This window comes from Corvus hawaiiensis, chromosome 2 (assembly GCF_020740725.1).
Source record: "Corvus hawaiiensis isolate bCorHaw1 chromosome 2, bCorHaw1.pri.cur, whole genome shotgun sequence".
Lineage (NCBI taxonomy): Eukaryota > Metazoa > Chordata > Aves > Passeriformes > Corvidae > Corvus > Corvus hawaiiensis.
Window position 1 is genome coordinate 61,365,998 of NC_063214.1, and position 27,936 is coordinate 61,393,933.

The window sequence follows — 27,936 nt, forward strand, 5'->3', positions numbered from 1 at the left end:
TCAGTATTGTCATTTCTCTTAACATAATTTCTCTGCTTTTACAACTTGGTTTCCACTGAGCCATACTTTTATTTCCTACAGAAACATCATGCATCTCCTCTGAACTACAACTTCCAGCAGAAGCAGATGGTTCTTTGCTGTATTTCTGTCCATATTGTTAGCATTTTTGTAGCATCATGTCTGGTTTTGTGTGGTTAATCAATCCAGTTGCAGCATCTGTTCACAGCAGCATATTACGGGGCAATAATACGAAAACACACCTTCCTAGGTCTTGACTATTTGCTGTTAAAGGTTACTATCTATCTAAATTGAGACCTGATGCAACTGGGTGAGACAACTGGGGTTTTGCCAGCTTTCAAATGGATTGAGTTCTTCCCTGTGTCTGAAGCCAACCAGCAGCATGCTGCACATACAGCAGCATGAATTATGGAGTATGTCAGAGTTACATTATACTTCAGTATCAGCTTAAAAGTTACTTTTAGATCAGCATAAAATTCAAGGGTTTTGCAAGCAGTAAATTGGGTTCCAAACCAAAGCAACCACAGATTACTTTCCTACAGGAGTGAAAAACTCAGCCAAAAGCAAGTTTAGCTCTTCTTCACTGCTTGATGATTTCTGGTAGGCAAGCCTTATTCCACAGCCTCACAGCTAAGACTCCCCTTGCTGGTTTTTAACCACTTCCACCAGACAAGTATGAGAAAGCCAGAAGTCACATCAGGACAACAGAGCAGAGTCAAAAGAGAAGCTGAAGATGACAGCTGCACTACAAGGCTTGACAAAGGACAGGAAAAAGGTAGAAACCAGCAACAGCCACAAGGAAAGTGTAGGAAGAGCCTCTGATTCAACTTAGAAGTCAAATGAGGTGGCGGCTGTACAAAATAAGAGATTGGCATTAAGTGGGCTACAGGGCAAATAGCAGAAGAGTACCACATTATCACACCCTTTCTTTTCTCAATATTCATCTTATTCCTGGTTGAAGCACTGGAATTTCAAAAAACTAAGTCAAATGAGTTGCACAAGTGCTCTCTTTTGCCTTTTCTTAATTAAAAACACACAAACCACCCCAAGTAAATGTATGCAAAGCTCCCTCACAGTCCCACAAGCAGAAGCAATTTTCCGAGGGATAAAGGCAATGCAGACTCTATGTTCTGACTACATAAAGGTCCTAATTTCAATTTTTGTAATTTCTGTGGAAAGGTGTTGTGTGGTCATGGACTAGACAGCCAGTACCCTGACCACAGACATGCCCTCATGCTTGTCACTGTTGGTTCCCTTGTCCCAAGCAGTCACACACTTCATGGTTTGCCTCAACAGCAGTGGAAGGAAACAGCATTTGATTAATATGGTGCTCAATAACCAGTAAGGTCAGTGATCTGGGTACATTTCTGCAGCCTTGGCATGACTCACTTTCCGTAGCCACCTTCCAATTGGAGGCTCGAAGCAATAGCCAGCATGGAATTCAGTCACACCAGAAGCTCAGGTTAGGGACTGAGAGAAAGGTCTGACCAACAGCAGCAAGAGATGGAGTAGCACACATGTTGGGCGAAGACTATGGACTAGCTGGAGACTTAACTCTCAATTTAATACACCAAGGTTAAACAAAGTGCATGGATAGTGTTTTGTGGTTGAATAAAGCCAGCCAGAACCAGACTGCTGAATGAAAGAAAAATAAAGTCCGAGGCAGGAACAAAAAAACTCAGATTTATCTTCCACATGAATGTCTTCTTTCCCTTCATGAAAACCTTTTCTTTGTTTCCAACTCACTACTTGTCTTTTTTTTGGACATACAATATTTGAAGAGTAAGTTATTTACTTGCTTCAGTTAACATATATTTTCCATGTAATTGACCATGAGGCATTACCCAAACAAAAAATCTTTGAAACAGACACGGTAATGAAACAAAGGAATGCTCCTTTTGGAAGCAATCTCAAAATACTAAAGAAACCTCCTTTAAACAACCATTGCAAAAATAATCAAGGAGAGTTACTCATGCTCACTGGTTTTAAAGTAACTTTAGCAAAAATTTCCTAATCCTTGAAATGAAACCCAGCTGCAATTAGTAGATTCACAGCTTATACAGCAAAAGACATTAGGACAGCTATGTGCAACAGCAGTACCTCTAAATCTTAGAAATGGTACATCGTTTCTGCTCAGCATTACTATTTTGCAGTACTTGACAATAAGCTGGTTGGTGAATTTCACAGGACACCAAAACACTTGAGGATTTTGAAGAAGCCTGTGAAATGTCCTGTTTCATACATTTTCATGAGCATTCTTGCATTTGTCCAGAAGACTAAAGCTGAGTTCTAAGCTAGTTTCCCAAATACTGGACAAAGTGCCAAAGTCCAACCTCAGTCCACATGGAAATATCAAGGCATATTACTAACCCAGCTTCCAGGCAAGATGAAGCTGACTGGTTCTTGCATCCCACCTGTGCTGTGAGTAGAGTCCATGTGAAACTTTACTGCATGTCAGTGGAACTGCAGGTTTACCTTTCAACCCAAAGACAGTAAAGCAGCATCCTCACACCTTGCAGGACTCCAATTTAACTCTGTAGGAAGTATGCCATCTACTCATGCACTGTTTACTATACCCTTCCTCAAGTGCCTTCACACAGCCGCTGACAAGAACCAGTCTTAGCTGTGTTTGCTGAAAAGGAAAATAATATTCCATGAATTTACAAGAAATAACAGCACTCTCGAAGCCAGTGAAATGTGTTTTATTTTAAGCCACTGCTAAAACAAGGACAAATTTAGTGCAACCTGGAGTTCGTAATCTGAAAACTGAATATAGTTAAATTACTAAAATGGCAAAACTTGTCACCATGATACAGTACAAGACCTTCATATTCACTAAGTACAGTTACATAAACATTTAGTTATTCAAACTGCTTTTGGTATACAATTGCATCACTAACTGGGCTGTGAATTACTGTAACACTGCACAAATAAGCAGCAGTTCCAGCAAATTATAATAAATTTTAGTATTAAATACTATTCAGACATTAGAACAAAGGCCCTCTAGAACTACAACACCAGCTATACAACAGGAATGTACAAAGATGGTACAAAATAAAGTGACTACAGTGGCTGGGCTCTGTACCTGCCTCTTCAGAGCTCAAGTACAGTAAACGCTTGACAGTGGTGGCTCTTGATGAAAAGCCAGAATTCTTACAATAAAAATCATTCCTGAATCTTGTATTTCTCTTTGCAAATCAACTGTCTAGAACTACAGGGGTTTGCGCTGGTGTTTACTACTCACTGTGCTCCCATCTCCATCAATATGTTGCTCTTCATAGAAAAGGTCCCAGACAAAGTTACATTAGAAAATGTAACATTTAAAATATGACACCATTTTCGAGAGACCTAATTTGTCTCGGAATGTGGGTTGCCGGGTTTTGGGGTTTTGGTTGGCTTTTTTCTAAAAAGCTTATGCAATCTTTGAAAACTCAAGAACAAATATACTGCAGAAATTGCATTCATGTCTATCGCCTGAGCCACCTTTTCACATCCTTGTTTTGAGACAGAAAATCCTCCTTGATTTTAGAGTATGGGTTTGAGTTTTGTTTGGTTTTTATTTTAAGGCTTTATGCATACTTTATATTATTTATGCACCCGTTCTGAATGTTTAAACTAGTTTTAAATATGGCCAGTTCTAACTCTTGCTTTATAGAGGGTCTATTTCTCAAAAGTGCTTTTTCTACAGAATCTTACAAAACATCACAACGCTTCAATTTTTTAGAACACCAAATGTATTTATGAAGTGTTTGGGTGATTTCTGAAACAATAACATCCTAGGATATATTTTTCTCAACATAAAAATTAAATTCTTTTCAGGGTTTCCCATCCAGAAAAAATGCAAGGTGAAACAAACTCCACCTTATTATGTTTGTTTATAAAGCAGAGTTGTCTGCTTTAAAGGGACCAGAATGTGGCCCTTCGTGTTTTTACAGTTTTCACTTACATTTCTGTATTTGTGGTCAGGAGTTTTAAACAAACTCAGTACAAGTGTAATTTAAGACTTGCATTAGCAAAGAACAGCTTTTTCACTAATATGGCAGACAGTACCAGTTAGATATAGTCAGAGTAAGGTTTTCAAAGATTATTCCAACTATTAAATTGTAACAATTTTGCCAGGCTAGTTTAATGCTTTCCTAATTCCATACAGAAAGAGAAAAGTCAAGTCATTCAGAACAAATTCAAAACAATTTGTGTAGAAAACTGGTTTGATTTTGTTGCTTGTTTTCAGTAAAAATGAAGTATTTTATAACACTTTTCTCACAAAAATTTTGAAACTATGCTACTTTCCTCAAAGGCTAATAAAACAATCTCTTCCTTAATATAACACCAATCAATAGCGACACAACATATTTGATCCAGTCTGAAAACAAGATTCCGTTTATAAAAATAATTTTCAGTGCAACTCTTATTTACCTAAATTTCTGAATAATTGTAAGCTTTGTGAATGGTGCAATCTTCTGCCTTTCTCCACAAAAGTAAATGAAAAGAAAAAGCACTTCACCAACTTTATAAAATCCAACATTCTGAATAAATCAGTTAAAAAATGGCTGTTCCTGCGGTGGTTTTTGCTAGTTATGTTGTAGGTTTTTTTAAATGTACAGTTTTGTACATTTACAATACCTTCAATATCTTTCTCAATGTACAGAAACACTTTACTATACTCTATCCTCATGCCCTGACATTCCTCTTGGTAAGCAAAATTTAGTCATGAGGCTCCGCTTTTAGCATTTTATTTCTTTGACATTTCAATTTTATAGGTAAATTTGTCCAAGTATATTTTTGCTGTGTAAAGGGGAAGGTGCTACACCCAGAGAACTGTTTCAAATTTTTGTCTAAAACAATGTTGAAAATCAACCTTAAAAAAAAAAAAAAAAAAAAAAGAAAAAGGAGGAATATGGGGATTGGGAGAGGAAAAAAAAATCCAGACAGTTTTAATACAATTCTTTAAAAATATTTGCTACTAGGCCCATCTTCCAAATACAAGTATTAAGATAACTTCCCCTGACATGCTTTGGGCTCTGGAGAAAAATCATTCCTGATGCCTGGACTATATTACCTATAACGATACAAAAAACCTTGAAATGACTTTTGGTCTTTTTGTCACATACATAGATTTTTCAATCAGTGAAATGATACATGAAGTGAGGAAATAAACAGAGCATAACAGAATTTTAATTTAGTGGTGGAAGTCTGCACTAGGAGTTCACATTGGTGAGATCTCATACACAGATAAACATACATATCTCTGTGTGTATTCACATGTGTGAACACATGTACGTGCACATATAAAAACATGAAAAATCTTTGGCTCTGTGAGAGAGGTGAACTTTGTGAGATCCAAGGCAGAAATCCAGATGACAAAAGAGGACTAAAACCAACCAGGTCTCTGCAAAAAGGCCAGTGGAATGCTTTCCTGAAACACAAAGACACTGCAAGAACAGCGCTCTTGAGTTTACCACTGTGACACTTCATAGTAATTCCTGGGATAGGGGAAATCAGAACTGTATATATGCCATTAAAACTCAGGAATAGATCTGGAGACCATATATCTCCTTGTTTGGGATCGCAAACTTGTACACCATATCAACAGTATATTTTTCTCTGAAAAAGCTATTAAGATTTTTTTGTTCATCCAAAATCAGTAATGCTCTATGACTATTTGCCAAGTTTTAGGTGTCAACCTGGTAATGACCAGCACGTGCCTTTTTCTCTCAAAGGATATATAAATAACAAATCCCAAAAACCACTTTGAAACCACAGGGTCAGTAAAGGTCCAGATTTCCCTTCAGACAGAAAGGTAAATCAGCAGCATTGGTGAGAAACCTGACAAGACTGCTAAAAATATTCAATTAAAAGTGCCTTTAAAAAAATTCAGTGAAGGTAGTTAACAAAAATGAAAAATCAATTTGCAAGAAATTTCCCCTTTACATTTTTATTAGCTTTCTTTGCTAAACACATGCTTGATGAGGAACAAAGTTGTCTATATTACTGAAAAGAAAATTCATGTGTGGCTGCTTTGAAATAAAGAATTAAAACTAGTCAAAAAGATGGCCAAAATCCTCAGAAACTTCTCTCTTCTACTTTTAATGCATCTGTGTGAGAGACTGATGTACAAATTCTTTGACATGGAACTAGTGTCATAGAAGTATCTGCATACAAAAAGCCTCAGTAAAAAATGTAGCCATTTAAATTTGATTGGCAAGCTTCGGGAAACCTTACTGAAGAATTACATACGAAATTATGCTCAACTTCCCACTCTACCCTTCTACCAGAAGTTACCAGGTCTACAGGAGTCAACAAAGGGGAACAGGCATTTGCACCTCAGCAATTTCAGAGCAGACTCTCCCATCTTCACATAAAGTTAAAACTGATAAAGGTGGCTATGAAGACTGTATTAAGTGGGTAGGTCACCATTTTCTTCCTGGCAATGCTGTTCTTGGGCACATAATACCTGGCCAAGATGGATAATTTTTTCCATTATCTGCAGCAAGGTACTCCAGAGCAGATTCTTGCTGAAATCAGTGCTCTTAGTCCTGCTGTGAATGTAGCACACATAGGAGTGGGAGAAAAAGCTATCCTAGCACAATGGGAATCCTGAATATCATATCTGAGACTGTCTCCTGTGGACTACTATCATAGACAAGGGCTGCTCATAAATATCTCAGTGGTATGAACACAGCAGTAAATACAAGTTATGCGTGGGTGGACAACACCGATTATGGACTGAATAAACATACCATGTGCACAGTATCACAAAGCACAGCACAGCTATTTTGACTTTCACCTCAAAGTCTTTTAATGCTGACTATTACTTAGACATTCACTAGTTGAATTTTACTTTACACATCTGTGTTCTTTCTGTCTCCTTTCAGAAGAGGAATGAAGTGAAGAGTGTTGCATCTTTGGATTTTTCAGACATTTTCCAGAAGCCAATTGACCAAAGATTTACTTAGAGCTTGATCTCCATCAGATGCTTTCTCTATCATTTCACAATATTTCAGCACTGCTTGCAAGAGATCTCCAACTTTCCAATCTCTTTCTCTCAGTCTTCTGGAAAGCTAAGGGGGAGACAGGAGAACACAAAACAAAATATTTTGACTGGGACATCCTGATTAAGTACAGAAGTTATTCTCAAAACATTAGGTCATAAGAGATCAGTTGTAATGAGTTAATCATTATTCCCACATCTATAAAAACAAAAACTTCCTCAAGAATCAAGCACTTTTCTTTAGGGCAGTCTTTACAAAACTTTCTTCTGGAGGGAGCACCATTTTCAAATTATGTGGTGCCACAGGTATGAGGGCTGTGGTTCATCAAGATTGCAGAAAACAGGAAATTCTGAACACAAGATTAAGACATTTGCCACCCCTCCCATGCCAATAATGCATGTATAAAAAGACAAAACTCTGTCTTAATAAAAGGATGTGGATTTTCCTTTCACAACATATAGTGTGGTTGGGGTGGCACAGACACTACCCTCAATGAAAACAGTGTCTTCAGAGTTGGGAAATTATAACATCTTGGGGAAGAGGAAAAGGTGATGATTAAGTTAAACTACCACTCAGGAGCAGAGATCAGTGTAGCTGAAAACATTTCTTTTCCACCAGGATCCAAATAAAAAAATCTTCCACTGCTGATGTGTCAAGCTCAGCTATATGTGTAAGAAAGCCTACCCTAAGGGAAGAATGAATTTGACAGCTTGCCCAGGAGTAAAAAACCTAACAACTTTGAGTTTGAATAAATAAATAAATAAATAAGTATCTAAAACACCCACACAAACAAACCTTATTCTCTGTAGTTTTCTGGACACCTGTCAATGCTGCATTTAGTAAACACAGTTTAGACACCCTCCTTATTCTTTGGAGCTGTAGATTTTTATTCCCTTTTATAGTCCCTACCAAGACATTCCATATATTAAAAAAGTCATGCACAGTGTTCAGGGAAATATTTTTCACAGCTACAAAATTAAAAATTCATATCGTTTCTACTATGAGATCTGTCAGATTGCAATACAAAGTTTTATAAAAAATAAAAAGGAAGACAATCTTTCCCTGCTTCTTTACCTAGCTGATGTTCCAACTGCAGCACGGCAGGTGATAGAACTTGACAGAAAGAACATGGGCATAAAAACATGTATCAAACAATTAACTTCTTGAGAAAACCATTAATTTGAACAAGCAAAAAAAATCCTCTCTAATCCTGAGTACAATTTATTCTGAACACTGGAAACTTTTCTCAGTGGAAAAAAAAACCAACCATCTTTTCTATATAAGAGGGGACCAAAATCTGTAGCTATTTCTGTGAATTTTAAAGCAGAGCACAGGAAGTAGGAGTTTTATAGTCTACAACATGCAATTTTGTAAATGATGTTTGTTGGTTTATAAAAGAATGGTCATTTTTCTTTCCTCTGCCAGAGGAAAGTGTGGCTAATGTCCAAATACCTACTTCAGCAAATACAGTATAAAACTGTCCAAAGAAGTTTTCCAACACGGTAAAACTACAGAGCTGGCACCTAAATTTTAATTTTAGGTTTAATCTCACTATTTCTTTAGATGACCAATCCGTTTCTTACTGCCAGACAAGTGAAATACTAGCGTTCATTCAAAATAGGAATCTTAAAACAGCTAGGTAAGGTCTGATTAAAAACCGAATACATAAGATCTTTTAATCCAGGCACTTGCATATCCACATGGTCAGGCATCTCAAAGAAGTCAAGAACGACCCATTCTAATTTACTGGTTTCTTGTTATCCCTCCTAACAAATATATTTTGTTTCCAACACAGGTATTTAACTTCTTTCTGCCTTGCTGAGGATAACATGTACCCTTAAGTAAGAGTTCATACCCAGCTGCAGCAAGTAATAAATACCCTGCCCTGATACATGCTAGCAGTACTTTTGCCTTTTATGCAGCCACATCCCATGGGTGGCTCATTACCCTGCTGCGATCAGCTAACACAAGCCTTTCCTCCCTTCCAGAACTCACCACCTGCTCATATAGGAACCATCTGTTTGCGATGTGCTCTGACCCCGGGCCGGTTCCCCAGGAAGCCGAGGTAACTCCCGAGGGTACCCAAGAGATGCCCCAAACCCGCGGCTGCCGAGGGACCAGGACACCGCCGATGGTTTCTTGCTGGGCTGCAGCGCCCTCTGGAGGGGCTCGCGCAGCTTTACAAGAGACAGACCCGGGCACCGCTAGTTCCAATTTAATTCGGTCTGGGTCAGAGATCATTCCAATTGGAAGTGCAACGGAATAAAAAGCAGGTAATCATTCTCTGCCTCCGGGGAGGGAAACAAAATTTCAATTTATTTTAACATAACTGCATCTGCAGAACTAAAAATAATCTATAAAACTAAGTGAATCAATTAACTACTGTAGCATTTTCAGGACTGCCTGACTACTGCCTGCCTAAAGGTCTTACCTTCAGGTGTAAACTCACTATCAATTTATGACTGAAGCGTCAAGTAGAAAAATATTATCATTTTTAAGGAGGGCACACATAACAGACACTGCTATTTTCCAGAGTGCTCTTTGCGGTATGTCCTCTTATTAAGGTAGCTGGAGTCATGCTCAGATACCCAGCCAGCTAATAACATCTTTCCTGTGTGTCCTGCAGCATTGGCTCAAACCTCAGCACCACAACTTTGCAGTCTCTTAACTCAGAGCTGGCTGAAAGAACGAGACACTAAAGCAAAAATTAAAAAAAGAGGCACCTGCCATTGTTTTCTCTTACATATGATATTGCAATGGAAGATACCGCTGTCTCACATACACAAAAAATAAATTATTATCAACACTTGTGGGTCCTACCACTATCCTACCTGAGTATTTGCAGTAAGCACGAAACAGATGAACAGATCTTCAAAAGAAAGCAAAAAACCTCATGAAGTCAGAATTACTGAATTACCTAATTACCTAACCCCAACTCATTCACATGAAAAAACCTTCAGAGAATGCTCAGCCAAGCATGAGAGAACAGAAAAAGCGATTTATTTTCTTCTTTGTGTTAAGGCACTTATAATCTGTAACCAAGAAAAAACATACGAATATAAGGATTAAAACCAACAATTTCAAATAGCACAGAAGTATTCTCAAACTGCCTTCCAGCTTACAAAAGCACAAAGTCCACTCTGTCAGAACTAATGTACAACAAAACATATTCCTGAAATAATTCTAAATCAAACATACCAAGCTCCAGAAAAAGAGAAGAGGACACATATTTCTATATGCCCAAAACACATTTCCAAACTTTCTGGGAGCTTTCAAATAAGAATGCAAAACTTCCTACTCTCGAAATCAAATACACATTCCACAGTTAGAGAGGCAGAAAAACACCCCAAAGTTATCATTCTCTTTGAGTGGTAGGAAGGGAGGAGCCTCTCTTAAGAAAATGCACAGCAGGTACAATCTGGACTGGCCTCCAGGTACCTTTCAGATTCTTACCACAAGTCTCCAGTAACTAAGCACCATAGGTGCACACATCCATCCAACTCTGGGAGTCTGTTTTGTCACACTGACCTTTACCTCCCAGTAACTCCCCTTTTCTCCTGAAATTATGATGCAAGCTTTGGAAAGCCCCAAGCTGAAGAGTCAATATTAAATTTCAGAACTGAGAGCAAGCTTTTTCTTCCTAAATATACTGGTAAGTACGTTAAGTCGTTTTTGCCAAGATCTTAATTGTTAAAATCATAATAATGGCATCACATTAATGCTTTTTCACATTACCAGGTCACAAAATATAAATATTTGATAATTATCATTCCTATGAGCCTCATCATTAGACACAATGCCTATATATCTATTAAGGTAGCCTTTCAATAACCAGGTAATGATAAAGTAATTTCTTGGTTGATTAAAAAAATACAGCTTTAATGTAAGAAGTTCCAGATTATCATGTGTAGTTTGGTGTGCAGCCATGAAATAGTTTTTATGATTTTACAGGAATAAAAAGTTTCTCTTACATGTTTCTGATGGAAATACTCAGGATAGCATGCATACCAAAATACTGAGCCTTTCCAAAGAGATACAAATTGCTAAAGCCCAGTGCTTTGTAAGTTTGATCTATAAAACCAAAATAAAGGCACCTAAGAATAAAACAATCTTATTGAGACTGCTTTTTAATAGCTTTGGTTTCACTTGCTGATGGAATAAAGACATAATATTTACTTATAAACTAAACTTCTTTTTAACAAGAAAATGTGAAAAAAAAAAACCCTAGACAGAACATGTTAAGTTAGAAAAAAATTGCATGACCAAGTTCTCAGAAAGATTCAATTTATAGAGAATTAAATACTTAGTAAAAAATGCTTGAAAAAATATAATTTTTACCAAGAAAAAAATGTTGTAATTGCGTCCTTTTTGGAGTAAAAGAAATGAAACAAACAGCTTTGATGAATACTGGTTTATGTATAGTATTAAACAGGCTGTTCCACTTTGACCTCTCAGGATTTAGATGATGATTTTCCTCAGCAGTGAACAGCAAATAAAGTAATAGCAGCTGGTACATCACAGCAAATGGAAGTCAAAGAAATCCTTCCCCTTTCCCACCATCCATCAAACCCAAGTACTTACAAAGACAAATTCCCTTGCAGCAGTGTCACGAAAGTGAAGATCAGACACCTCTGTTTCAGAAGCTGCCAACCACTGGAGTGCTGCTCTGAGCTGGGGGTCCACTAGATTTGGTTCCAGATCAATATTCATTATTGATAAAGTCTTTCGGATTTGCTCCAAACCTAACATTAAATATAAAATCGTCAAATCTATAGCTTCAAATTGTTTCAAAATAATCTCTGTAGTTCCCTGTTCATAGACTATGTTATCTTAGAAAAACTCAATTTAGTATACACAGATAATATGAAAGGAAAAAATTACACTGGTCTCAAGTGTTTCAGCACTTTCCTATTAGGAAGGACCGTTTATCCCATTTACAACAGTGTGCAAACATAGCTGAGTATTAAAAGATACCTAAACTACATTGTATATTCCAAATGACAAGGAATTTAGCACAGACTTTCATAAACTGAACAGCAATGGCTCTCACATGGTCCATCAGTTACTTCTGTTTCCAGCTGCTATTTTTTGCTATGCCTTCATCTAGTGATTTTAAAAAGTGTGTATTTCTGAATTCTTTCCTGCCTCTTGAACTTCTCCAAAATATCTTGCTGGTTTTACCAAGGCATATCCAGTTTTTCAACACTTCTTTTAAGAGAAGTTCCAAAAATTAGTATTGGAAGAGCAGCTGTGTTAATAACACTTAGGAACTACAGTATTATCACCTTCTGTTCCCAAGCTGAGTTTCTGTATCCAGCTACCACGGTGATCCTTTGTCACACTCCCAGAAACAACTAGGAACATACACAGTGCTCTCCAAGTTGAAGTCACTACTTCCAGACTACTGAACTTGACTCTAGAAACATGGAATGTATTTGCAACAAAAACATATATCCATGTTGAGTTTACCTCAATCTCACTACTCCTCCAACTAAGATTATGAAAACCAAGGTACATAAGGTATTCATTCCTAACTGGCAAAGTCAAGCAAGTTGAACCAGATTCCCCCAGGAAGTAAAAGAAAGAGAAAATTAACTAGTAAAACTGTCCAACAAAACTGTGCTTTTAATGGATAACTGAGTATTTGTCTAGGAGCCCCAAAATTTAACTTACTAATAGGGGAAAGAACAATTTTTAAAAAATTATGACAGTGGGTGGAAAGTATTGTGGTAACATTGCTGGGAAATTTTGGTACATTTTTTTAGTCTTATAAAATAGATGTACATTTGACAATAAGGCTTTGATTCAAATTCTTTGGTGAACAAGGCACAGTCAGCTTAGAAAAAGCCAGACACTTTCAGGTATGACATGAACAGAACTTCCAAATGTGCAAGACCAGGTACAAAGGTTTTCTACCTAGCAACAGTCCTACAATGACAAACAGAAAGAGCCTTTTCAAAACAATAGTGAGAAGGTGAGGAACTTATACAGGAAAAATTGCACTAGAAAATCCTTAATACAGTATAAAGCAGCCTGTTGCACTACAGACAGCAGGTGACATCTAAACCGTGTAAAGAAAAAATCCAATCACTATTCTAATTGAGCAATTTGAATATTTTAGATGCCAGAACTTTTTTAAGTTGAGACCAAAAGAAAGCAATGACATACTGATAAAGCAGATGAAACCTACAGAGCAAAAAATATTTTAATTGTAATTATTCTGAGGAAAAAATACTCAATAATTTAGTTTTCTTTTCTTATATCCTTACAGTCACATCTGATTTAATAAAATTAAGAGATGTTGGTCATTTACATACATTTTCCAGGAGTTTAAAAGGAGAGGAAAAAAACCCAAACAAACCAAAAAACCCTAAACCCACACTTTTTCTGCTTACATCAAAACTACTTGAAGATGTGCAACAAGGCTGAATAACCTCTGTAAGGAAGTAGCAGAGGTTTCTGGAAACGCTTACTTATCTTCAAAATATACCCAACACAAAGAAGAGCTCTGTTACAACTTGTTCTAATGTTAGCTCATCTTAAAACCATCTTCATGCACTGTGTATTCAGGCTTTTTTCAGTTAACAACCTCTGGCACATCAATCAGACTGGAACCAAAGCACAGAAAACTACAAACTACAAAGTCGTACCAAGGTTCTGGACAGACCACATGTCACACTTCACTAAGAAGAAAGAGAATAGCAAATGCATCGAATCCAAGATTTTTATTGTTTTTCATTACTCTCTCCCAAGATCAATGTGTCCAGTTTGAGTAACTTCTTCAGCATGTTGAACGCAGCCTCGCGGATGCATTGCCATGGCTCCTTATCAAATATTGTTAAAAAAAGTTAAGCTGTGCATATAAATTCCCACTTTCAACAAGCTGATCAAAGTTCCCTACCTTATATTCATTAATGCATATGAGCATCAGTAACTAGCACTTCCCAAAGGCTGTAAATTTCAGTGCATTAAGAGGATTATGTAGGGCATTAATCTAAGTATACATTCTGACACTTGACTAACATTCATTATGATGAATAGGGATAATAGAGTTGTCATCTTGTTTTGCAGACTACAAAGGCAAAGAATTAACAAAATAACTAATGGAGCGTGCAGAGGACAAGAACAGAAGTATATGCTGGAACTGACATTACCTTCTACAGGATCCTTGGAATCTTCATCTTTATCTTCTGTTCCATCACTGTATTTTAATTAAGAAAACAAAAATATGAATCCAATATATGTACTAAAGGTAGTAAATCCTAAGACTGTAATGAAGGTTAAACAACAGGAAGATCATAAAAGAATTAAGGAGTGATCATGAAAAGCAGCTTTGCTTCTCACACCATTTCATGTTGTAAACAGACTTATCATCAACTTCACAAGATTTGCTCTTAGGAAAAGAAGGGAGAAGAGAGAAACAAGAGAAAGGTGTTAAAGGTGTTACTTATTGATTTTAATAGTTTTGCTTCACATGTGAAAAGGTTGAGCCATCTTATGTCCCAGATATGAACAGCTATAGGTAAGCCATAAGTGGTCTATAAAAACTAATTATTAAGCAATTTTGAAAGTTTACACAAGCTAAGGGAAAAAACCAAGAAATCCTGTAGGAAGCAAGCTCTAGTTTGCATGAAAAAAGTAAATCTAAAGACTTATAAAACTGCAGGCAAAAACATGCAAAAAAGGGACCTTTTTGCAAGCAAAACACATTCATCAGTTCTAGCATAGCAAAATTTAATCATTCAGCGTGGATTAATTAATGAAAAAATCATATTGTGATTAAGTGAGAAGAGTGTGAATAATGTATCAGCATAAAAAATGCACTGTATTTTTATTTTCAAAAATGATGATTTCATGCATTAATTATGAGGAACCCATCTGGTTTATATTTCTCAACTCAACCAACCTGTCTGATGTTGGAAAGGATAAATTCTCCTCATACATATCCCCTTCTAAACCAAGACTGCTCCAGCTACTGCTGTTACCATTACTGCCAGGAGAAGAAGAAAAGACAGCTGAACTAGAAAAGAACAATAGCTCAAACTAGAACCTTCATTTTCCTTACAACTTTTTTGTCAAGACATTTAATGCAAGAGCACTGAAACTTTCTAGATAGGTTTGCTGGAACAAACATGACTCCCAGGGCTATCCAGAGCAGCAATGTGCACAATAATACAAAACTAGCAGGTTTCAGCACACAGGTTAAACTATTAATTTGTACTCATTAATTTTCCAGATCAATGCTAGCAGGAATTCTGTCCTCAGGTCTAAGCACATTGCTCATTATTTACAAAAGCTCAACAATTTCAAAAGGATTACTCATAGGAATATGGATTACATCTGTATTATTTACTTAAGGAACAGCTAAGAGTTAATAAAATTATGTATTGTGAAGACAACTTCACATACCAAATCCTTTCATCTCATGCCAAAAAATCCAGTAACAATCTCCAACAGCCTGATGAGAAGGAATTCCTACAGTAAATATATATTTTTTTTAAATTTTGAATATTGTTTTGCAAGTTGATCTTTTTAAAAAAAAGGAGGTTGAAAGCAATACTGAAAATATTATTTTACTCCCCATTACAAAAATACTGCATTTATTCTATGACTACATTCAACCCAATGCAAAGAACTGGAAAAACTGAGCATGATCCTACACTCGTTAATTTTAGTCATTATAAATAACAGTTTGTTAAGCCTGTCAATATGTACAAGATTGAGCAACTCATGTGATCAAATCTCTGTTCTTCAACTTCATACCTCCCCCAGAGCATGTCTGGAAGCCTTCCAAGAACAGGACTTCCAAATATCTAGCATTCTCCAAGAAAGTACACTGTCTGCTAGAGATGGCACGAGAAGCCATGGAATAACTGCAGAGAACAACAACTGCTGCAAGAAAATGTTTTCTTCACCTAAGTTTTATGTGACTGTTAAAGCTCTTTTCCGCTCATACCACACAAGGCAAACAGCAAAATGGTGGAAGAAAATATTTCAAGAGGCAGACACTAATCTCTTCCAAGTGTTTGCCAGTAACATTATCACCTATCAGCGTCCCTTGCTCTCCAGAATGCCTGCTTGGATCCTAATTTCAAAACAGTGAAGTAACAGCAGGTCAGCAATCCTGCAATATAAACACACCCAAATAACATGAAAAAAAGTCTAAGAAGATGCAAGTGCTTCACTCAGTACACTGTTGCTTATTTAGACTACATGTCCAAAGAAAATTCAGAGTTCTCTTGTTACACAAACAAGAAAAAAGAAAATCAAAGAGCAGAAGCTTTGAAGAAACCAACTTGCAGAAAATGAAAATCTGGTCTAAACAACATTTCTCAAGCTACTGTGTGAGACTTTCACACTCAATATGAAGTATCAAATTTGGCTTAAAATGGTTAAATTACAGGTATAAAAAAATTTAATATAGCCTACTGATATCAATACTTTGCACTCACACAGCCACTTTCACTGAAAGTTACAGATGCAGAACATAAATAGAAGTAAAAGCTGCCCTGGTTCTCAGACTAAAAGATAAAGAATTTGCAATCTAACAGAGTAACCTCTGCACACTACTGTTCTGATTAGGTAAGAGACTTAATACACTTTACAGAGATCAGTCTTGGTCTGAAATAATCATATATATTGAACCATATGATTACAATGAGGTATGAGAAAGGGATGAGACCTTTTTGTAATTAACAGTCTTTAAAATAAACTCCTGTAACCACAAAACAAGCAATGAGCATACAAAGGCATTATAATGCCTCTGTAATGGTTCATGCAGCTCTTCAATGAGCCAGCAGAAGAATAACAAGAAAAGCAAGAGGCTTCTGCTCTGACTTATAACCCAAACTGGATGGTGGATGAAAAGCCTATGCCCACACCTATGCTTACACCTACACAAGAGAGAAAGCTTAAGACCTTTTTAATTCTAAATTTAAGTCACTAGATTTAGGCATGAAAAGCAGAAGACACAAGCACTTTCCTACATAACTAACTACCAAGTTCTCTAAATAACTTTCATCTTGATGGAGCTGCCCACAGGAAGCAGTGAATTAATTTCTTGTTTTGCTTTGCTTGTGCATGGCTTTTGCTTTACCTGTTAAACTGTCTTTATCTCAAACCATGAGTGTTCTCACTTTTCCAGTTCTCTTCCCCATCACACCTTGGGAGGAGTGACTGACTGGCTGGGTGGGGCTTAGTTGTCAGCTGGGGTTAAACCAAACCAGGGCGTTATTACCGAGTATCGTCTTGTTACAGATCTCCCCCTGGGTATCATTTTTTACTCAGGGCAAATCCTGAGATCCTTCCTTCCACCTGATAAACCTCAGCAACACAAATGAACACAGGTGGTGTTACCAATTTTACCACAATTAGTTCTTTAAAACCACCTGATCAATTTGCACATGCCTGCTTCCTCCACCAATACCCTGCTATCCAAATTATGGCCTCCCTTCTATGAGTAACATGTTAATTCCGGTCACTCCTCCTCTAATGAGCCACAGATTTTCTTCCACGTTATATAAATTACCTTCTTTCATTTACATCTGTTTTGGGAATGATAAACAAATAATAAATAAACACAACATAGGCACTACTGGTCCAGAAATTTTTTTATACTTTTTCCCATTATCAACTAACCTATATTTTATTGTGTATTTGTGACTGCCAATATAGAGAATATTCTTCCTTATACTTGGATTTTCATCATCATTTTCACTTGTTCAAGAGATAATGTTTTACTAAAATAACTCTAAGTTAATGTATTCTTTTACAAAATTATTAAGCTGTATGAGTGATAAATTATAGTAGTGGTTAGATTAAATTATTTAGTTAAGCAAAACATGACAAATATTGCAGACATTTATTTGAGTAGTTTCACATTGGAACCAAATAACCTATTTGTACATTACTTAAGCAAGCATGTCTCCCATACTTTCTTTAATCTCAGCAATGCTGGAAGTACAAAGTAAAGAAAAAATCTGTCTCCCATTTCTGCTATTCTTCAACAGAAATGCTGAACTTTGTTATATCAATCATAAAAAACTAAGTTTACTCGTTCCTCATACATTCCTTATATAGAAGCTTGGGCCACAGCTCTGAATATAATTCTCCCTGGAAACAGGCAGAGACATTGCAGATTTTAGAATTTCCATTCTAATCTTCATTAGTTATCAATCGGCCAGAGACAGTGCAGTGAGAAGCTCTGCAGAAAACACTACTACCCTGAACAGGTTAAGTTCCAATATTACACACCCACAAGACCATGGTTAGCAGTATATAAATACTCCACCAATGTCAGTGAGAGCAGCTTATAAATTCCAGTCTCCAAAAAGACAAAAATAGCTGTAAAAGCTCATCATGCAAATCAAGCTACTATTACTTCTTTTCAAAAATAATCTATATAAAACATTTTCTCAAGGATTAAGTTTTAATATTTTAGAGCACAACTTATAAACTGTACTCTCAAGCTGTATTTTACACCAGGTGGTTGTTTTTAAAATGCTTACACCTTTTGCTAATACTTAAAGTTTATATGCACAATTTTACTTGATGTGACTCCCTGGCATCAATGACAATGCACACTCCACATATTTTACAGAGTAGGAACATTCATGGCCAACAGCGTTCTGTAAGATAACAAAATCATAATATCAGAGCCATTTTTAACAAAAAAAGTCATTGTGCGTTGAAGAAAAAAATAATCTCTTCTCCCCCAAACCCTAGGAGAAATACACTTGATGATAAGTTATTTGATGCCAAAGTAACTGTTTAACTATACTAACATCTTTACAATTACCTGTCACTTAGGTGAAGAAAACTGCTGCTCTCATCAGGATGTTCATCTTCAAAACTTAGATTGGACCAACTCCCAGTGCTATCATCACCAATACTAAGACTCATCTGCTGGCTAACAACTGATTCAACAGAGCGAAATCCTTCTCTTCCAACAGAGCTAAACAAAAATTTAAGATAAAAACATCACTGCATTTCATGCTGATCAGTGTTAGTTCATTCACAGCAATTTAACACCATTCCAAAGACAATAAATTCCATTGGAAAAGAAAAGGTGGGGAATCCCTTAATCTGTGCCCTATTCTTAACACAAGAAATAGTGCAACCAAATGAAACTGCAACAACAACAGGCTTAGGTCAGGGATTGCTATTTGGAATTCTTTCACCAGAAGTCGAAGGGAGTGGTACAAAGAATTCTCTCATTTGGAATATTTTTTGCTATACAGCACAGAAGGCATCGTAGCCTTGCAGACTGTGTATTGAGGTACACTTTTCAAGCAGAAGACTTACCATTTCTGAACTTGCTCACCATAGGACAGTTTGGCTATTTTCCCCGGCCTGCCTTCCGTGCAAGCAGCTAAGTGGTCTGCTACTACAGGCAAAGTGCTTAAGTATAAACTGGTGTCTAAAATATTAGGATTCCATTTTTTAAAAAAAGCTTTCTGCATAAAAAGATCTGGTTTTCTCCTTCAAGAAAGTGTAGCAATGCATGACTTGTACAGAATTTTTCCCCTCAGGAAGTAAGTTTGATTTTTTATCCAAAAACCAATCAAGCAACCATACCCCATAATAGTGAATCTTTAGAAGACCCTCATAAAAATTCATTTAAAGAAGTGTGAACTCCTTATTTAAAAAAAAAAAAAAAACAAAACAAAACCAAAAACAACTTACAAGATGGGAACATGCAGTTATGAACTAACTTTCATGTGCACACTGTGATTATCTATATATACATGAAGCGGTAGGAAGTTCAAGAAAAACTATCATCCTACTCACACATAGCAAGCAGCCACAGTAACATTCACTATTTAAAAAGACAACCTTAACTACATCATTCCTAACACTTTGCTCCAGTGAGCATGAATTTGTACAAATATGTAGCTGAACTGGAACCCATCAGGGTAATAAAAAAGGTCATTTTCCTCATTTTTATTTAGTTATACCAGCACCAGTTCTCTACTTTACATAAGGCAGTTTCTCAAGAAACACGTGCATTACATATCACACACTAGATGACAATATAAGAAACATTTATAAATTCTGTCACAGCAAAATTCTAATATCATCTTCTTGCCACAAACTTAATAATAAACAGCATCTCTTTGAACCCTGCACTTTGTCATTGGCATATTCTAACTAGAATTTTTAAACAAAGTGTCATCTTTGATACCATAGGTATAGAAAAACATCACCACATGACTACTTTCTTTTTTTTGTCACACATTGAGTAAGGACTCAACCCTGCTGTGCAAAGACCAACAATGTATTACCCAATAGCACTTTTATGCTGTTAGTATGTATGTGTTTCATATCAAACCTTGAAAAATTTAGTTCAATCCCACTGTGGCCTTTAGCCACTCAACATATAAAAATCAATATTATTGTTCATCATGGTGCCCCTCTAAACACCACGGAAAGAAGCCAGTGTGAGGAATTCCCCTCAAAAAAAAAAAAAAAAAAAAAAACAAAAAAACAACCAAAAAAACCACCCAAAACAACCAACCAAAAAAAAAATAAGGAATATAAGTATTACTTCAAAATTAAAAAAACTAAATGGTAAGGATTGCTCTTGAACCTGAAGAGATTTCACTCTGATCAAAGCACACTCTGTTTTAGAAAACAGTAGTTTGCTACAAATGTATTGTAGCAAATATTTCCTATTTATAAGCCTACTAAAGTATGTCACCCTTTGCTAAATACACGAGAATTTCAAAGTCAATTATTCCTTCGTTATTGTACTACTATTCTATAAACTAAAGTGTGGTTTAGTTAGGTTTTTTTTTCTTAAAGCAACAGGTTATTTTTTTTTCTTTTTTTTTCAGTAGTAAAGACAATATCACAACACAGCCATAATAAAAAACGAAGTTTTCATGCTACAAAGCAATGGCTCATGTGGCCAGCATCAGATGTTGAAGAGGAAGTACCAATAGGGAACAAATCTGGATTTTGTCACCGCTCATAGATCAACAAAACCTGTAAGGACTAGTATTCACTACTGTAGGTACTATTTTCAAGTTGAAAGAGTAAGTTCCACTTATTCACCTTCTGGAACATATGTGTGCTGATATACATAGTATCCTCAGTTTCAAGCTCACACAGGTGGAAAAAAGCTTTTTCCCCCTAGTTCTAAGTAATTTAAATAAAACCAGAAGAATAAAAAGAAAATATTCAGAACATAAAGTGTATCTTTCTAAGAAAATATAATAAAATTCCTTCTGAGCATATATTTGTATTACCAATCCTTTTTCTGGTACAAAATGCAACAAAGAAGAGAAAATTAATATTACCTTGTGGTAACTGCCTGACCAATATTAGTCATAGCTGATGTCATTATTTCAGTAGTAAGGCTTCCAGCAAAACTGACTCCATCTTGTCCAATACCACTGTCAGCTGTCAGACTTGTGTAACTCAGCTCTCTTTCTGCTTTCTCTACAGCTGCAATAGCCCCCTTGTCAGAAAACACTGTCCTCTGTTCTACGTCAACGTGAATTTTGGGAATATCGAGCTGAAACACTCTTGAATTTTGACAGGCATCACCCAATCCAGTATGAAGAAGATGCCGCACTGGAATGCAGGATTCTTGTGCAGGTAGATGATGGGATATACTTTCTGTACAGTACCGATGTTCCTTCATACTGCAGCATCTACAGACAGTTCCAGAAAAAGGAGACAGTTTCTCAGTATATGAGAGCTTATCCCCATTTTTTCTGTTATCAGCCACATGGAGAACAGCTGACTCTAAACTCATTTCTAGAGTATCATCTGCTACTTTCCTAGCATATTGTTCTATAGCTTGAATTATGCCTTCACTGTAGCCATTTTCATTTATATTACCTGTACTATGATAGAGTTTATGATCTGGGGAGAAAGGAAGAAATGTCCTAGAAAACCTTCTTTTAATGAGATCCCCTGTGACTTCATCAAATTCATTCTTTTTATATAGACAGGAATCTGTTAGAGACTTTGGCAAACACGGTCCTGACATTTTCAGTTTCTTCCTGACATCACAAGTGATACTGTGAGCAAGGGATTCGGAAAAATATAACAACTCTGAACATTCCATTCTCTGTGCGCTCCTCTCGAACGTTTGGCCTTCACAGCAATGAATGCTGCTTTTCACTTGCTGTACTGCATCTTTATTCTCTGCTTTGATCAGCTCCAGCTTACCGTTTACCTGTGCGTTTTGCCCAGGAAATGTCTTTCTGCTGTATCTGAATTTGGTTTTTCTAGCAGCTTGCTGCAAGCCCGATTTGATAGACCTGTAAGCAAGTCTGCTGGCGTACTGATCCACCAACAGCTCAGTGTTACCTCCTTCTCTTTTCAGAACCCGGATAACATGATCTGCATATTCGTCAGTCACACTTTCACAGCTCGGGTACTTGGAAGTCAAACCTGTCGTGCCTGAACCTTGTGGTAAAGAAAGCACAGATGAATCTCTCTCCCCAGGCCACTCGTCCCGCACTGGGCCACACCATTCTTTTGAACTGCCATCTTTATCACCTTTTCTCAAATAAAAGCAATCCACCTGGCAGTTAACGCGCTTCAACCTCAACAGCTTACAATGCCTTGATTTCACTACTTTCTTGGCCTCATTGATGACTTTTCCCGCCATATCACCTGCATAATTCCACAAGGAATTGCATGTCTCTTCTGGGATATTTACAAATGCAGTACATCCGCATATTTTCTTTTGCATACCTAACTGAGTCTGCCTACCAGCTTCTCTTTCGTTTGTTTTACCACCTAAATGGGAAGCAGCCATTTCAGTCGCTACTGAAATTATGTGGCTAGCTAGGCAATCTGCATAATGAATTGTTTTTGCTGAATGCTCCTCTTTCTCAACAGGTATTTCAGAATGATCTTCATCTTCACTACTTTCCACTTCTTCAGAAAGCGACCGCATGAGTTTCAGCATAAATTCCTCATTTTCCAAAGAGTCGTGTTCAGTTCCAGACAAATCAGTAATGGATGGATTGTAGGGTGTAGAAGGTGGTGTTGCAGGTGCAAATTCCTTTGCTAATTCTCCCTTGAGTTTCTTGGACAGCTTTCTTAGGTTTGTTTCAGAACTACCTAGACATGGTACTAAAGGAGTCGGTGGGGGTGTATCGGGCATTAGACAAGTATTTCCAAGTTTCAGGCTTGATTTTTCTTCCATCTGCAAAGCACCTTCACTGCCAAACATCTCAGAAGAAAAGCTATTTGCATGCAGAAAACAATCAGTCTGCCTGTAATTCAAAGCTTCTGCTGATAGTTTCTGGGTATCACTTTTTCTGGAAGGCTTGTTTAAGCATGTTATTGAACAGCTTCCTGTGTCAGTACAGTCCTCTAGAACACGCTTAGCAAAAGTCACAGTGGAACAAGGCGGTGGTGATTTTGAAGAAAACTTGTTTCTTTTTTGTCCCTGCCAACAATCTTTAGATTCTAAAAAACTCTGAACAGAATGAGTTGGAGTAAGAAATTTACATGGATTATTTGAAGGCAACTGTTGTTGTTCCACAATTATAGAAACATTACTTTGTTTCTCAGCCTCTTGCTTCTTTATCACACATTGTTCTTTTTGATTGGTATCTCTGTAAGTCTGTGAGCTCACATTACATGTTAAATTCTCACTGGTGTTGCATAACAGAGTTTTACTTTCTTCCACAGATTGTTTTATGACATACTTTGCCAAATGGTCTGCAAACATGCTCTTGGGGGAGTCTTCACCAATACCTTCCACATACGTTTTTTTATCTATAACTTTTCTTGTTAAAAAATCTGAATACTCTTCTACTGCTTTTGTTACTCTAGATGAGGTTATGGCTTCATAAGCTTCATTTACAATCATATCTACCATAGTTCCAGAAAAAGTATTAATGCCTTTTGACCCACTTGTTAATTCTGAATTATTGTTCATTCCAGATCTGTTATTTGTTAGTTTGGTATCATTCTGGTTACAAAAGAGTGATGGAGTACTTCCAGTACTTTGACTGTGATCTGAAGTTAGATAAATATTTCTGAAAGAAGCTACTTCCTCCTCTCTCTTTCTGCTTGTGAAAAATGGATGAGTGGAGTCTTTCGATACTTTCATACTGTCATCAGCATTTGGAACAGTGGATGCTTTTGCTTTGTAAGCATCAGAGGAAACCTGTTGCTGACAAAGAGCTCTTCCAGCTAAAGGCACAGGTATTGAACTCACAACACCAGAGGTACAAAATAGAGCTTGCTGTACTGTATATTCCTCCTTGGAGTCTTGGATTGGCTTTAGTGCTACTCTATCATTAAAATTAGGAGAAACTGTGGAAGTCTGTGTTGACTCTAACATACTTTCTGCACTTACATATTTGATATTGTCCATGGAAACACTAATGGCTGCTTGTGTTGTGAAGGTCACATCAACCTGAGATAGTTCGATAAATGCCTCCTGAATGACAGATTCAGACAAATCTCGGGCATAGGATCTTACCACTTTGTTCTCATAATCAAGTGATGAGGGCTGTGCAGTAGGTGTTGATGGATATGAAAACTGGCATACCTCCATGATTCCTTCAAACACAAGTTCTTCAGCAAGGTCAGCTGCAAACCGTGCAACGGTATTGGTAAATATTTGTTTCTTTACCTGACGCAATTCTTTCAAAGCACCAGTTATAGCTTCGCTCACCAAAAAGTTTGCTATGCCATTAATGGCACGCTCCTTCAGCGAGATTGCTCTACGTCTTCCAATCTCATAAAAAGCCATTTGAAAGACTGAAGAAGTCAACCTAGCAGCCAAATGGCAAAGTGCATTTGTGCATGAAGAAACACCTTTCTGGAGGTCTTTAAATGCACTGCCAAAACTTTTTTCAACCAATTCAGTTGCAAATTTTTGAATGCTATCTCTGATCATTAGTGACTTATGTTTAGATTTTGCTTGCTTCTCTGGTCCCTTACCAGTTTTCATTTTGAGATCTGCAGCCTGCCTCTTCTTCTCTATCAAAGTAACCCTTTTGTGCTTCGAATCAGTCTCTACATACACTTGCTCTGGTGAGGACTCAGAAAATAAAACAGAACCCAGTATTTCAAATGAAACGCTGTCAGCGTATGCTGAGTAACTGCTGTAAGCTGCATCACGGTGACTTGGACCTGTCCCATCTCCACCAAGATTAATTCGACACAAACATTCAGAAGAACTGCAGCTCCCTAGTGGGCTGAAGGCCGATGTTCTAATAGGGCTGAAGAAGCTTCCATTCTCTTCCCCTGATGTTTTAACTGGGCGAGGGGAATCTGGGACCTCAAAGATGCTGCTGTACGGTGATTCTGGCTTACGAGGAGTTGGTTTCTTTACATTGGCTGGGAGAGTGGGACGATCAAACTTGAATTTCTGAGGATTCATTGTAATGCTTGCAGAAGACAATTTTTCATGTGCAGTCCTCCTTTTCTGGGCAGGATTCCCTAGGATGGGATTCCTAGTAATTTTACAAGAGTTTTCCAAGGTTTGTTCCAGCTCATCAAACTGATCAAAACTATCAAAAAATTCACTTACTTCTGAGTCTGAATCCTCTATACCATCTTTTACTACTGGAATTTTTGGCAGCTGAAGTTTTGCCTTCAAACTTTTTTGATATCCTTCTTCATCTAAGAAGATGATGGGGCTTGGGCTGGAGCAATCTGACTCAGAGGATTCAGCTGGAGAGGAAGAAAACAATGTTTTACGTAAAAAATTAACACCTTGTTCAGAAGGATTATATGGCTTATAGAAACTCCTTTGTATCCAAGGATCAGAAATTGAGGTTGTAACTGAATTCTTTACTGAGGACAGCTCCTTAAGTCCAAAAATATCAATCAAAGTAGATCTGGCAGATGACTTTTGATGTGCAGAACCCACAAGAATCTTTGAGTCAACAGCTTCTACACTTTGAGCAGGGATGGTCTGTGAAGCAGCATCTCGATGGTTTTGAGAAGTAAAGCTGCATGTACCTGAAGGAAAAAAAAAAGGTAAAAAGAGATTGCTTCAAAACCAAGAATTTCCACAGAACTACAGCAAACTGGACAGATTTTAATGGCAACTACTGGGTTTATTATTGTTGCAAAATGCTAGCTTATCTTTCATGATTAAAGCAATCTTCCATTTTCTTTAAATCCTATTATACAAATTTAATCACTGACAAATTAATGTATTTTTTAGCACACAAAGTAGAACAAGATTTTATTTGATATCCATTTGACACTGAGATAAGAATCTTTAGTTTATGAGTTGGTAAACTGTAGTGAAAAGAGCAAAAAATTAATTTTTCAATCGCATAATATCCCTTTACAAAGCATGATTAATGTAAAAAAAATTACAATTTATTTACATTTACTTTCTTATTAAATCCCAACAGCCTAAATTTCAAATACCAATTTCTAAAAGCGTGCAAGAACTTACCAGCACTTTGTATCTTTGAAGATTCATCTTCATCTAAGTGTTCAAAAGCAGTGACAAAATCATCCTCAATTGAAGAAACTGACTGATTGGTGTCATCATCTTCTCCATGGGTTGTCTCTGTTTGATGTTTTTGTGAAGAGTTTATTTCCACAGCATACCTTATGCCTGTGGTATACTTGCTTAGCAAGGTAAATATATAGTCAACTTTGATTCTTGGGAATGAAGGAGACAGTCTCATCACACAAAACACTTCAGGGAGCTGATTCTTGAAAAAGAGAACAACAAGAAAACAAACACAGCAATCTTCAAGGGATCCCTTCAATGCATTTTTATGAAGAGTAAATAATTTAAAAATATATTCAATACATGAAAATAAATTCAACAGTTTGTGTAAAGTGATAGCCAGAATGACTTACTCATTTTTGTAACTTCTGCATTCTGAATAAATCATTACAATAATGTAACACAACCATGATAACATGTAGCCAAGAATCTACTAAAGAATGCATGTTAAAAATTTGTGGAGGAACACAATATTTCAGAGCAGGTTTATGCTGTATAATACTTCAGTTTATAGGCTATCTGTTTCTTCGAGGTACCTTTTATCTTAAATGCAATGTGTGTAATTGGAAAGAATACAAGTAGCATGGTAATAATGGGAACAATATAAAAGTAAAAATAATGGAAATTACATCATTAACAGCATTTATAATTTCTTTTTTAAGAAAAGCGATCACTGAGTTTTACGAACACCAGACACACCCTTAATTTCTGGCACCCCTGTTTCAAAAAAAAAAGTCTGCTGAAGATGAAAGCTATCTGAGCAGAGATAGTTACAGTGACAAATTTCATATTCTTTCCAAATTGCCCGTGAAAGGGACTGTAGCCTAGCAGAAGCATGGGATCAGCACCATAATTAAATATTTATTAATTATTTTCTGTAAACAATACAGCACAGTTTATTTTCATGAAACAACAGAAATTGGCTAAGATGGCCCAAAACCAAAAGCAAGCCAGGGTGTAATAAGACTAAGCTCTTTAGGAGGCAAAATGTAATGCTTCTGACATGCAAGGAGACACACAAATTTTACCTGATGTTTCATGATGTAAGGTTTTGCCAAGGTTTTCTTTATGTCTTTTAGAAATACAGCATCATTTTCTTTTAGTTTGCGCAACTGGAGCGATTTCAGAACATCTGGAAGCTCGACAGAAACAGCTGACAACTCCTGATTTAAATTTAAATAAAAAAACATTGAGAATATAAAGTCAAAGAAATAGCATGCAAATGACAATGGTTTTGATCTCATACCTCCCCTAAATCCTAACAGCTGCTAATTCTGGTGAAGTTTTTCTTTTCTTTCCTTTATTTCTTGCTCTATCCCCCACGTACTCTCTCAAACTGTGATGTAAAGCTTGTGTAAACAAGATTTAATTCAGTCCATACTTGGAAGAATGCTTAAAAGTCATAAAGCAGAATCTTGTATGCGCTGAAAAGCAGCTGCACATCCTACAAAATACCCAACTACACTG

At 36.7% G+C, this 27,936-nt stretch overlaps 1 protein-coding gene across 2 annotated transcripts in view; it reads right to left on the reverse strand.

Moving 5' to 3' along the window:
- Nucleotides 1-2,704: 2,704 nt before the first annotated feature.
- The window catches only part of AKAP11 (A-kinase anchoring protein 11), a 44,902-nt gene continuing 19,670 nt past the window's right edge, over nucleotides 2,705-27,936 (reverse strand). Inside the window, exons 5-12 of one of the 2 annotated variants that reach the window (XM_048295372.1) lie at nucleotides 27,498-27,632; nucleotides 26,407-26,671; nucleotides 21,311-25,958; nucleotides 18,808-18,963; nucleotides 14,917-15,000; nucleotides 14,165-14,211; nucleotides 11,592-11,752; nucleotides 2,705-7,079 (exon numbers count right to left, since the gene is read on the reverse strand). In XM_048295372.1, the coding sequence (XP_048151329.1) occupies nucleotides 6,933-7,079; nucleotides 11,592-11,752; nucleotides 14,165-14,211; nucleotides 14,917-15,000; nucleotides 18,808-18,963; nucleotides 21,311-25,958; nucleotides 26,407-26,671; nucleotides 27,498-27,632 (5,643 nt within the window). In that variant the 3' untranslated portion in view covers nucleotides 2,705-6,932. The remainder of the gene's footprint in view (nucleotides 7,080-11,591; nucleotides 11,753-14,164; nucleotides 14,212-14,916; nucleotides 15,001-18,807; nucleotides 18,964-21,310; nucleotides 25,959-26,406; nucleotides 26,672-27,497; nucleotides 27,633-27,936) is intronic. The other variant, XM_048295373.1, reaches the window with a different exon arrangement.